At 39.0% G+C, this 14,163-nt stretch overlaps 1 protein-coding gene across 2 annotated transcripts in view; it reads right to left on the minus strand.

Annotated features, from left to right (window-relative positions):
- ADCY2 (adenylate cyclase 2) overlaps positions 1–14,163 on the minus strand; it is a 164,175-nt gene that overhangs the window by 92,605 nt on the left and 57,407 nt on the right. For both annotated transcript variants that reach the window (XM_081951530.1, XM_081951529.1), the window contains exon 4: positions 4,480–4,629. In XM_081951530.1, the coding sequence (XP_081807656.1) occupies positions 4,480–4,629 (150 nt within the window). The remainder of the gene's footprint in view (positions 1–4,479; positions 4,630–14,163) is intronic.

Genomic DNA, 14,163 nt, shown 5'->3' on the forward strand with positions numbered 1-14,163 from the left:
AACTCTCCCTCCCTCCCCCTTTATAATCAATGGTTTCCAATGATGCCCCTCTGGTTACCATTTTGTCTCTTATCAGCTCTGAAATTAAGCCAAGTACAAGTTGTTTGTCTACTTCTACTCCAATGTTCTCTTTCCCCCCCTATTTCCTTTCTCTTTTTCAGCTTAAATAGTAAGCCACTAATTTTTTAAAAAGTCTATGTCTCTGAATTTCTCATTCACATAATACAAAATAGATTTGGGAGGTTTTTTTTATAGCAGGTGTCCCCTCTTCCTTTTTTAAAAATCTACATATTCCACTTTATTTAGAACAAAGTTCTTTCCTTCTGACATCATTTTTGTAGAGACAACAACACTTTTCATTCTCATTTTTTAAAGAAGGGCATTGATTCAGTTACACAGGTAGAATCCCACTCCGTTACTTTGTTCATTTAAACCTGTCACGGCTTTTGAGTCCCGCTTTTAAGCACATTATTATTATTAGGATCCTGCATCCTCCATGAAAGTGACATTCAGTAAGCTATCTCAGATACCAACAACGCATCCTGGAAGAATCTTTCAAAACATCTTATAAGTCACACAATGCAAAACACCTGAAATGAACAAGGGTAATTATGCTAACTGCTTGTCAGTGTCAAAACGAGGCCTGAAGGCTTTGAAATTGCCTTGCCTTATTCTGTGCAAGAGTTTAAACAGTGGGCAAACAATTTTATACAGAGTGAAAATATATAAGCTAAGTGCGTATTTCTGTGTGCATATATTACACACATATAAGACAGAGTCCCACATTTAGTAGATAGCTATCAAAAAATAAACAAAATAGGATACACAAAACCAAGCACGTTTTACATTGTAGCAATACATCAAAAGAAAGGAAGCATCTATGAAGATAAGGGGAAACTAACAGTTTTCTTCTGAGCTCAGTTCCTATTTTTGCTTTTATTTATAATAGGAATTAGTAATCTTTGGATAATTGAGGCTCATAATTCACATTTTATGGACAAAATAAATGGATAATAGGTAGAATCAAGATTTTCTCCCACCCTCCCCCCAATTTTCTAAAGAATGTTGTCTTTATTTTATAAATTATATTCAACCTCTTTTAGGACTTATGCTTTGTATTCTGGTTGTTTCCCACTGTAAAAAAAAACTATTTTGGGTTACTGTAGTGTAGCCGGAAGTGATTCCCAAGGAAAAAAAAGAGTGGGGGCTACATTAGGCGCTGGTATCTCAGGCTGCTTATATAGTTGTCTAATTTATAACACAGAACTTGATACTGTTCTGTTGTGGCCCAGCCGTTGCCGTTGCCGTTGCCACCAGACTCCGAGAGTGAGGGTCCCTACGAGTCAGCTCCAGAGGAGATGGGGAACCCTGGACTGGATTCGGATGCTGAGCAGGGATCCGAGAGTCTGGTCGGCCACCAGGAGGCGCTTGAGGCATGGAGCAGCGGTGAGAGCCAGAGGAGGGGGGCTCCTGATGCCATGCCTTGGAGCAGCGGGGAAGAGTCACGTGACAGTGACTCAGGACTCAGCAGGGAGTTTCTGGATGCCCGTTACCGCCGCGCCCATAAACGCAAGGAGCGTGGGTGTAATTATAGGCGGTAAAGAGCTCTCAGCTGCTGTTTGGGAGGCGCCCTTTCCAGGTTATAAAAGGGTTGACTTTGCATACGCCCTTTGCAGCAGTCAACAGAAGACTTATGCCAGAAGCTCTAGTCTGGAATCCTGGCAAGCTGGACAGCTGCTTTTGTGTTCTGTTCCTGTGAGTTTTGTCTTGGTGGCTTGCTGCCACGGAACCTCTTGTCTGTTTGTGCAATAAACCGTGTTCCCTTGTACTGTTCCGGAGTGTGTGTTCTGTGTGGGCAATGGAGGAAGGGGGGTCAGAACACTGTTCTATGCACCATACAATTCTGCTCTATCTTTGAAACAGAAAATGGAAAAGTGACAGTTATCAAATGTTGTTGTCCGCCAGCTTTCACCTACGCTGGCCTACATGCCAGCCTCATCAGGAACAATACAAGTTACAGTCCAACAACATCTAGACAGCTAAAGGTGCCCAATTTCAAATAAGCTAAAGGAGACCCACTGAGTGGGATATTGCTGGTGAATTCTAAAGGATTGAGGAAGTCTTAGATTCACTGAAGCATCTCTAAGGGATTTCTAAGGCAAGATTATTTGCAAACAAGGATTTGAAGTATACAAATATTATAATAAATAATTAATTCACATTCTAGGCTTCTGCATTATCTAATTTACAGTTTGTATTCATTCATTCATTCCTCTTTACTGGTTAAAATGATGCCATGGAAATGCCCACAGTACAATATCTATGGAGATTCTCAGTCATCCAGGTCATGGTTTATTTATTTATTTATTGAATGTATATTGCCGCCTATTCACCCATGGCAACTCAAGGCAGCTTACAGAATATAAAACCACATTTAAAACAATATAACTAATAAAAAGAATCAAATAAATTAATATAGTATAATATAATAAAATAACCCCCCGCCCCCTGCCCAGGTGACAGCAGATCACATGAGCCATTTAATGGGCTCCATTCTGCTCTGAGTTCCCCAGGCTCTCTGGCAGAACCAGGTCTTCAGCGCCTTCCAGAAGAGTGGGGGCCATTCTAATCTCTGGAGGAATGATGTTCCAGAGGGAGGGAGCCACCACAGAGAAAGCCCTTCTTCTGGATCCCACCAGGTGTATCTCCCTAGGGGATGGGACCCGCAGCATTCCCAGCCTCCTCGCTCTGATGGGTCGGGTAGATGTGACCGGCAAGAGACGGTCCCTTAGATAACCTGGTCCCAAGCCATGAAGGGCTTTAAAGGTGACAACCAGCACCTTGAATTGCACCCGGAAGCAAATTGGCAGTCAATGCAGCTCCCGTAGGAGAGGTGATATATGTGCATACCAGGGTCTGTACAAAACCATGCAGGCTGCTGCATTCTGCACCAACTGAAGCTTCTGGATGCTGTTCAAGGGCAGTCCCATGTACAGCGCATTGCAATAGTCAAGATGAGAAGTAACTAGGGCATGAGTGACTGTGACTGGTTATCCCAAAGATGCTTTTCTCAAGAGGCAACTGGACTTTCTGGTTTTTCTTTGAAGACATTTTGCTTCTGAAATGAAAAGCGAAATGTTTTTAAAGAAAAAACAGAAAGTCCTGTTACCTCTTGAAAAGAGCAACTTTGGGACCACAGTACAATAGATTAGGTAAAGAACAATGATATATTGTAGGTGCATGCTTATCCATATATGTTTCACTATGTTTAATGTTTCTTCCAAGTAAGCATGCAGTTTTCAGCAAAAGTGTATCATATTCATGCACTCTTATAAATGGTATATCATCATAACTGTGAATATGCTGCAGCTAAGAAATGCAGACAAAGAAAATTGTGTTATAGGATACAAAATTCAGAGTCCTATAAATCTCACCTTCCTATGTAAAATAATACTGTGAAGTTTTTAGCCATCATGTTTGAAAAATGTATAGAGACAATGTTTGTTGAATCCCTGCAATTATAGGAATAATGAATAAAGTATCTAGTGGCTGCTTTTGGGTTTTATATCCCTCTATGGAAGTTGCAAAGTATTACCTCACTTGTTTAATATAACTTCTTTTGACAAATTTTGCCTTTGATGGATAGGACACTTCTTTTTTCTTGAATAATAAACTGAGGAAAAAAGGAATTTGATATTTTCCTCATTAGAAACAAAACATAGGACAAATAACTTAATAAAATGATACAAACACAGTGATGAGGCAAGGCAGAATAAAGAAACCAACACAGACAGATTCAGGTATAGCCAAAAAAATCTACACAAAAGCTTTTGACAGACTGCCAACAGCCTCTTTCAGATGCTCTATATAGAGCCTTAATTGGAGGAGAATTTGAATTGCCTATAGACTATGGTTATTATTAGGGTAATAATAACAGTAGAGGCAGTAGCAGCAACAGCAGCAATGTTGTCTACATTGCCTTTGATTTATCCAAATAAAAGTTTCCATTTTTTTGTGGAACAAAAAGTATATAATCTTATTATATTCTCCCAGCATTTCTTTATATCGTAAGATCCTATTGTTGAAAGAGCTGGCTCATTTATTAAATATATATATATACACTTAGTTTTGAAAATGCTTCACAAATCTCAACAATATTTCTTTTCAGCATTAAGAATGTTCCTTCAAGTTTCAAAGCTATGGATCATACCAAAATAAGAACTTTGATGCCAAGAGTCTAATATAGCTTTTAACTTCCACTTTCCTTCATTATGAGCCAAACTAAAGGGAGAACAAAAGCTTAAAAGTAATAGAATTTCCACCTTTCCTATTCTTGGGTGAAAATTGGAACAAACAAAACTCTTACATTGATTTCTGAGGAGTTTTTCCTTCCGCCTGCCTGGTCAATAGCAATTTTAGTACCTCTAACAAAATGATATAAATGATGATAGGAAACAAAATAGTAAATAAAGCTTTTACCTGCTGCCGCTTCTCAAACTCCAGCTTGATGCGTGATTTGATGCAATTACAGGTATCCTGATATGTCTGCTGTAGAGCAAGTTCCATCAACTGCTTGTGATAGGCTCCAGCCAGATTCCCACAGATAAAAATGATGACGTTTGCCAGAATCTACCAGGACAAAAAGACAGATCAAACTCTCACTTAGTTATCATTACCGTAGTCTATTTTACCCAGTGAATTTGGTCCTGTTTCAAATTCACTGTTATAGACTTTATTGGTCCCTACTTTCTTTCCATTTGGTTTACAAAACTGTATTTTGCATTTTAAAGTATGAATATTAAATAAAGGTCAAGGTTCCCCTCACACATATGTGCTAGTCGTTCCCAACTCTAGGGGGTGGTACTCATCTCCATTTCAAAGCTGAAGAGCCAGAGCTGTCCAAAGATGTCTCCGTAGTCATGTGGTTGGCATGACTAAACGCCGAAGGTGCACGGAACGCTGTTATCTTCTCACCAAAGGTGGTCCCTATTTTTCTATTTCCATTTTTACATCATATTTGTATCTGGGAATAATTTACCACACCCAAAAGTCAAAGCCTCCCTCTAAATGATGATTTATTATTTGGACAGCAATCTATACATATTATAAAATTGTATCTCCAAGAATTATTGAGGTATTTCTAGGAATTGTTTCCATCCTCTCCCATTAACAATACCAAAAAAACATTCCAGAAGATAATATCAAGGAATATCCAGGGATCCAGGAGAAGAGCCTGCTCTGCTGTAGCACTGGCTCTTTGGAACATCCTGCCCTATAGGGTGAGATTTGCCCTCACCATCCTATCCTTCTGCAAAGTCATGAAGACCTGGCTCTGCTGGTTAGCCTGGGCCCCCCAATAGAGAGTACATCACTGGAAATGCCTGCTGGACTGACTAGCTGACCCCACCTCCCCCTTGTACTTCCTGCTCCCCCTCATTCATCTTTTTAATGTCATATTACTGTACTTCCATTAATCATATTTATTGTTTTATTCATTTACTATTTATTTTTATATTTTAATCTCTTTTTCCCATTTTATTGTTGTAAGTTGCCCATAGTAACCCCATGACGAGATGGGAGGCAAATCAATTTAAAAACCAAATAAAGTATAGAAAGCCATCTTGCAAAGGAATGATGATTCTGGAGAATATGAAATCATGGTGATAATTATCAGCCATTTTCACAGTCCTGTAAAACAATGGCGGCTTGACTAGACTAGCCACAAATCATGATCATAGTCCTAGAAGTAATGTTGGAAAAGAAACACACTGGAATAATCTTTATTAGATTCCCTTGCATTTGATATTGGACTTAGGTGATAATGAAAGAAAAACAATTTTTCTTTGATAAGTAGATAACTTACTTTGATACAGTAACATTTTCAGAAATTACATTTTAGTTTTTTTTAATTTAAACAAATAATATTGCATTCTCAATATATTGAAATCAGCAGTATAATACAGAATAAGCAGAAGGTAAGAACCAGCGGGAATTTTATGTATATATTTTGTATATATATTATGTATATATATATTTTATAATTCTGTTTCCAATGAAAGAACATTGTAAGGTCATGTAACTGAATATGTCATGTCCCACTAGATATCTAATTCCCATATGATGGGGAATTGTTGATAAACATTTATTTTGAGTGCAGTTTCAAGCCAACCATAGCTCTACCTAATAGACTTGTCATGCAGCATGTACTTAACAAGCTGTCCGTTCCTTTTCTGTTCAAATATGTCCAATTCTCAGATCCTGCATGGATCTCCAATTTTCTTGGCAATGTTTTTCAGAAATGGTTTGCCATTGCCTCCTTCCTAGGGCTAAGAAAAAGTGACTAGTTCAAGATCATCCAGCTGGCTTTATGCCTAAGGTGACATTAGAAATCAAAGTGCCCCATTTTCTAGGCTGATTTCATAACCACTACCCAAAAATGTTTTCTTTTTAAAATTAGGTCCATAGCATTCCCATAATCTACTAATGGTTAGGGTTAGGATTGACCCCCTTGAGAATAACTGACTTCCTTGATAATCTAGGAAATTTGCCACCAAATTTGATGTACAAAATAAAAATTGGATTCATCTGTCTCACTTGCCTTGAATATGAAAAAGATTATTTTTCTACCTCACAGAATACAGGCTTAAAAATCTCTTTCTTGTCTCATGACCTATATATCAGAGATTTCTACTGTTTCTGCAGCATTAGATCAGCTCACAGGAATTCATAGTTTTTTTCCCCTCCACTGATCTCCTAATGCTGATAGCATTTTTCAGCTTCTTTATTTCTCAAACAATATCTGCCTCACTATTTCTTCTTAGTTCAAATCTTCAAATGAGCTGTCTTGTGTAGTTTACTCCTGGTGGTTTTACAGCCTCCTCATTTGCTGTCTCTTTTTCTTTAATGATAGCTGATTGATGACAGAGTTTTTAGATTTAGTTTCAACTCTTTCTTAACCATTTAACTGGTCCTTAGGCCAACACAGTTCTATCTTTTCAGGACATCTTCTAACTAGCTGAAACTTTTCATAGTCTTTAGTTAAATCATTGTGTCCTCAATAGGTGTCACTCACTTGACTGATACTTGAACTAAATGCTACCTTCTTATTGCTTCAGAAAAATGTAAACTAACATTAACAGTAAAAATGCTAGACAGGGTGAAATAACCACAAAGGTCAAATACTGAAAAATAACAATCAGTATTCTAATGACTGTAGAGAAATTAACAGTCTGGTTTTTAACAATATCAATTATAATTATTAAACCTATATGCCACTAACTCCTAGTAACACTATTTCTACGTAGCTTGAAATAAAATTATCTAGTACCCCTGGATCTCTGAACTCATAGGGAGAACTGGTAGATGACAGCTGATTTATGGAGGTGGTCTTTCAGATATAACTAATACCTTTCATTGTCCTGAGACACTGCTATACAGAAACCTTCCACTTGCTTAGGTTGGTAGCTGCTGGATCTTCCTATGAATGACTAGGACCCCCTTTTCATTAGGGTGAAGAGAGAAGATTGTTTCTTTAGGGAAAAAATCAGCAACAAAACTGAGTGAAAGTATAATTAGCTATGCTTCTACACAACCAATGCTAGTCATCTGTTGGAATTGCAATTCAAAGGTCCCCCCCCCCCCCTTTATCTGGTAAATCACTTAGCTACTCATTCTGAAATTTAGCTTTGAAAACATTTCCGTGTGAGTCATCTGATGAGATCCACGATACAAAGCAGCATGGCATTTCGTTGAAGCTTTAGGGTGGGAACCTATCTAAACTTATTTAGGAGTAGGATCCATTCGATATAACAGGACCTTATTCTGGGCAAATATTCTTAAGATTTCCTCTGCCTCTTTTGATGTTCTAAGTTTTAAATTCTGTAGCCAAAACAGACATCTTTGTACATCTAAGAATAAGAGGGGCTTGTTAATCTGCCTTCTGCCAGTAATGAAATTGTGCAATCTTAAAATGCTGTAGCAGATTTGAATATTTATTTTAGCCCGGATAGGGGGGGTCACATTTTAATGTTCCCCACACCAATTCTTTACAAGAATGTAGGTGTCTTATATGTCTTCCTTTCCTCTCACACGACAAATTTTAAATTTAGCATTTGGGGTGCTACATTTCAATTAGGAGGGGAAAAACAGTAAAACATGATAGCCAGCCAGCCAGCCACATGCACACAAATACTCACCCTGCCATTTTATTCACTGGAGTGGAGTCCATTCCATTGCCTTTAGGGAATCATATTAGTTTATTTTCACTACATTCTCCTGACACCTTGGATAAGGCAAAATGCTGACCAGAATAATAACCAGAACTGATAATACAGGCATAACAACATGGAGAGCTTTTTTTAAAAAGAGGAAACATGCCTGTACCCCCTGACTATATTTTAAAGCTAGAGGAGAGATAGTAGACAAATACTTCAGATAAAATACTTTTCTCCAAGACATTTTTTGACTGATTGGTAGGATTTATATGGCTGCACAAGTCAAACATGATTCTGGGTGACATTAAAAAAATAAATAAATTACAAATGCAAAACATAAAGGAAAACAACACATTGTATTAAAAAAAACCAACTAAAGCAATAAAATGGCAATCAGAACTAAAAATATTATTACTCAATCAATGGAGACTTTTATTCATCCTGTTCCAAAAGCATGGAGAAATTAGAATTAGATTTTTCCTGGGGATATGATTATTCTTCCATGCATGAGTATTCTCCTACAAATATGCATCTCTAATCAGATAGTGAGAAATGGTTTTATTATGTGGTTCTCTGCCTATAATTTGCATTGGGCAGAAGTTATAGAAAAGATTTTGCTGCTGTGCATTGTAAAAAAATGTTGTCTCAATTTGTTATTCTTCCTTGTTCTTTCCCTACCCCGCATCATCCCCAACCCCAATTTGACAAAGCTTAAAAGATGCTTTCTAGTTTGTAGCAAAGGAACTACCTATCCAGAAGCATCCCAAGCCTGAAGCTAATGAATGAGAAATCAGCACTCCAAAGTATGCTGCACTCTGAGAGTGCTGGGCCAATACAAACACTCCAGTTAGAAGACAAGAGAGTGGCAGTGTTTTCCCCACCATCTCTTAACAGTTGCCTCCTCTGGTCTGGTTAATTTGGCTCTCCTACAATTCTAGATTGAGGCAAGATAAATAATACATTTAGGCACATATCTACACACAGCATGAACTGAACTGCTGTTCATTTAACTCAACATGCATGTTGATGTTTGCTCAAGGAAAAAAAAACAATTTTGCCAAACAAACCACTCAAACCACTCATATCCATTTAAAATTAGGATAATGAGCAGAGACTAAAATGAACTCTTGTGGTACACAGGGAGGACTGAGAAGGAAGACTTAACAAGAAATTGATTTGGGAGGTTTTTGCATTAAAAGCTAAGAAAAAATTAGTTAATATTCGTTAGATTACTTTCGAATATGTATGTATGTATGTATGTATGTATGTATGTATGTGTGTATGTGTGTTACAACCCCTGGTATGCCCAAATATGGGAGGGAGCTCACTACTCCCCCTTTCTGTCCTTCAGCTCATTACAGAAGACCATCCAGGCAGAAAACCATATTTTTATTTTTAATGTTGCCTTTGCTATGTTTGTGTTGTATTTGTGCTGATAAATAAATAAAGGGAGACTAGTATAGATCTATTTCAAGCTATTTAGCTCTCATCAGCTAGCCATACCCTTACTGGGATTAGAACCTGGGCTGTATTACATATTAGGCAGATGTATTAGCCACTAAGCCACAGGCTCTCCTCCTTATCAGCTGAGCCAGGGAAATAGGTATGCATTTGTGTTACAACCCCTGGTATGCCCAAATATGACAGAAAGGGGGAGTAGTGAGCTTCCTCCCATATTTATTGTGCTTTTCCACAGACGGCATTTCTTTGTACAGACTTATAGCTATCTCTGAATTTAATAATGGGCCCTAAAAAATTACCGCCTGGTAAGGCATCCTCGGCCCCGACATCCTCTACGTCCAGCCCGATTACTCAACACACACCTGGCGTCATTTCTACAACCTAAAGCTCCTGAAGAGAGTTCAAAGGATTTATCTGTTCACCAAATGCTTCATATTCTTTTAAAGGGACAGGATGAATTGAAAAAACAACTGACAGAATTAAATGACCAGCTCAGAGAAATGCAACAACAAGCTACACAAAACAAACAGAGAATAGGTGTTCTGGAGGAGGGCGCGGCTGGGATGAGGGAGGAGGTTAAGACAATTCAGAAGGGGAATATAGAATTTGAAAATCCTATGATAAAGATGGAATTTGAAAGGATGTCTTTTTTCCTTAGATTCCAAAACTTGCCAGAAACAGAGAATGAAGATCTTAAGGAGATTATGACTACAATCTTAGCAGAATACATTAAAAGAGATAAACAACAGCTATGGTGGGATATTGATCTGATTTATAGGATCAATTCAGCATACGCTAGAACACACAATGTTCCAAGGGAAATCCATGTTAAATTTCTTAGAAAGACCACAAGAGATGAGGTCCTAGGAGCTCAAAGGGGGAAACCACTAAAATATAAAGACAAAGAAATAACCATTCTTAAACAGATTCCGAAGAAAGTAAGAGATAAGAGGAAGAAATATTCCTCTTTAGCGAAGAAATTATATAATAAAGGAGTCTGGTTTAGATGGTTATTGCCAGAAGGTATGCTGATTTTCTGGGAGGGCAGCAGAATTAGAATTAATACAGTTGTGGAGGCGGAGGCTTTCATTAAAAAACACAATGCCTTCCTAGACGAAACAGAGGACAGTACACAAGACATGAAGGAGGGAGGGGCCGAGGCTCTGCCAGCAGACAGGGGGGAGGATGCAACACTGAGAAGACTCAGGTCACAAAAATGAGCTGAAACATTATTGCAATTGTTGTTATAATGTAATTGTTGGAAGTGATACAAAAATGATTGAATAGATTGATGATTTAATGTAAAACCAAAAGCTGCCAATGTCTATTCAAATTTTGATGTTTTCCTTTTTTTCTTTGTAAAAGTTGCGAGATTTGGGGGGATTAACACCTTCCGCATGATGTAGCTGTCAAAAATTTTTATACCTATTTACCCCTTTTCCTTAAAACATTTGTAAAAACCAATAATTTTTTTTTCAAAAACAAACAAACAGTGGAGAGACCCTGGACTTGTCAGTTTCCCGCCCTAGTGATATTTAGCTTGGGTATGTCCTATGCTTGGACTCTCCGAACAGCGCACAGGAAAATGACCATTGGCTTACCTGAAGGGTCCTTTTCTGTGCGCTGAGAGGAGTGTCCAACCCCACCCTGTGGTCTATCTCCGCTGTCCTTTACGGACTCTTCGGAATTTTTTTAAATATTTGTTATGGACTTTTATTGGTCAACTTCTCAACACGCAACAGTTCCACGCCTTCATTGAAAAAAATAGAGACTGATCAGCACCAGAGACGTGGTTAAAGTTTCAATTCAGTCTTGGGCAGATTGGCTGTATTTAACCCATGCTTGGACTTTCCTCTCAGCGCACAGAAAAGGACCCTTCAGATAAGCCAATGGTCATTCCTTGGTATTTGTGACTTGTGGAATTAGACTTTGTTACGACACATCTAATTGAGGATGAGAACAAATCATATTGCCTTTCCCTTGATAGTAAAAGTAAATATGAAAACAAAATGGCATTAAGGCAACAGTCAGTTTGGGTAGCAAACAAATGAAAGGGCTTTGAAGGTTGGAGGGAAATAAATGTTCAGTTTCATGCCAAGTGCAATCCTACCATAGAGTCAATTAATTCAGAGATGTACAGAAGAAAGTTATAGCTTGGAGCACTTTAGCTTGTGCTGAAATATATCTGTGTTTCAAAGATATGTGATATTGAGGCTAATCAAGACAGAGTAAAACATTACTTTCCAAAGAAGTTAAATTTTCTTTTATCTAATTTAGCATGAGCTCACTTTTTTAAAAAGACTGCAAATCTGATTTTCCTTAAACACTGCAGTAAACTATTCAATTTTTTGTGCATTTGTCACTTTTCAGACAAAGTGATAAAAAAGACAATTTGCCAAAGCAAAACCAATAAATTTTGTTAAATGGCCTTGATTTTTTATTTAAGAACTTTATAAGGGGAAAACATTGTGTGCTTAACTTCATTTTTCTATTAAATGAGAAACTGTGTACCAGCTATGTTCTCAATCTCTGAGACAGTCTTGTTCTTAATATGAACATAATATGAAAATGACACAGCAATCTGGTAGTTCGCATGAAGTTTTCCATATGCTGTTATCATTGCACTTACTATTGAAAGTTCAAGTCAATGAGCAAACAAAGGTCTCAAAAAGTTCATGTTTTAATTTTGAGTGGTTTTTTTAAAAGGAAATTCATAGTCATCCTTCCGTTTTTAAAAGGCTTGGTTTTAATCATCACTAAATCTGCTACCCGCAATTCATTATCATGTGAAGCAAAATATATTCAGGAATCCTTCACTCACAACATTCACTTTTTTAGATTGAGTAATTTAAGTGTTTCTGAACCAATTGGTATGGGCATAACATAATGTTCACTCAATATATATGACAGGGGACATACTTATACCTTCTCCCACACAAATGTGCACCATTTGTGACAGATTTTTCCCCCCAAATAATTTTGCTCTAAATTGGCAGAGTAATGTTAGCTAGTATAGAGAGTAAGGTGTTGTAGCTGGGAGAACACGGGTGGACAAACGGAGGCGAGCCAGGACTTAACAAATGCTAACAATTTATTGCTAACAGGTTGCCAAACGTGGCACTTCACATTTCGCGCGTCTCAGCTAACTGGCAACAGCTGAGCCCTGTTTGACAGCCCTTTATATATGCCGGCTGTCAAACAGTCAACCAATCAGCGTCGAGCACAGCGCCCCCTAGCGAAACGGACCAGAGGGAAAACTATGATACATAACACTCCTTCACACTTAGAACATGCATGCGTAGTCTTCCAAATAGCCTGGGTGGTGTCGAACCCGCCCTGATCTTCTCAGAGTGACCTCTGCTTCGGAGTTTGTGGCCGCAGTTCCTATGGTCTCGGGCCTAGCCCCTTCAGACTCTGACAATGCTGGAAACTCATGGGGAAGAGCAGGTAAGTGTCTAGGTTGTTCTATTCTATTATGTGATCGCTCAGGGGAGGTAGACCGGGACCTAGGTGTCTGCTCTGAGCTCTCAGTGGCTTGCCTATAGGATAGGCCCTGTTGTTCCCCCGCCATGTTTGACTCCCTTTGCGGATTTCATAGCTGATTGATATGGCGCCTCCATACTTGACCGTCCTCTAGCTCTATTAGGTACGAGCAGGGGCCCGTGATTTTTCTGACTACCCCCAGGACCCATAGTGGGTGGCCGGCGTAATTCCGTGCATAAACTGTTGCGTTTAATGGAAAACCCTTAAGCTGACTGTGCGAGTCTAAAGGCTTTGAAGTGGCATATTCTGGGTGTAGCCTGTCTAGTGTTGTTCTGAGTCGCTGACCCATTAACAATTCTGCCGGGCTCTTGTTTGTCGTGGAGCATAGTGTGGCATGCTGCCATAGCAAGTACGTGTCTATGTCTTCCTGCCAATTGAGGGGGCCAAACCTAGCCAGCGCTTCTTTTGCTGATCTGACTGTGCATTCCGCTAGGCCATTGGCTGCTGGGTTGAAGGGGGCTACAAAAGCATGCCTGACCCCTAGCCTGGCAAAGAAATTGTCTAGCAATGCTGCAGTAAATTGGGGCCCATTGTCAGAAATGACCAGATCAGGTAACCCGTGGGTCACGAACACCCTCTTTAAATTGTAAACGGTTACACTTAAACGCGCCCCTATGTGTAACTATAGTCTGGGGTTCAGCAGTTGCCTCATCCACAGGCAACTGCTGATATGCCTGAGCTAGGTCAAGCTTCGCAAATATGGTTCTCTGACCCAGGGAGTGCAGCAAATGCTGCACCATGGGCACGGGGTATGCGCTCTGCTGCAAGGCATGGTTCAAAGTGCATTTAAAGTCAGCGCAGATGCGCACAGAGCTATCATGCTTAACTGGTGTGACAATGGGAGTTTCCCAATGGGCATGGTCAATAGGCTCTAACACCCCTTGGGCCAATAACCTGTCTATTTCTGCGTCTACTTTGGGTTTTAATGCAAATGGTACCCTATGCG

The sequence above is a fragment of the Natrix helvetica genome (genome assembly GCF_964273705.1).
Source record: "Natrix helvetica genome assembly, chromosome: 4".
Classification (NCBI taxonomy): domain Eukaryota; kingdom Metazoa; phylum Chordata; class Lepidosauria; order Squamata; family Natricidae; genus Natrix; species Natrix helvetica.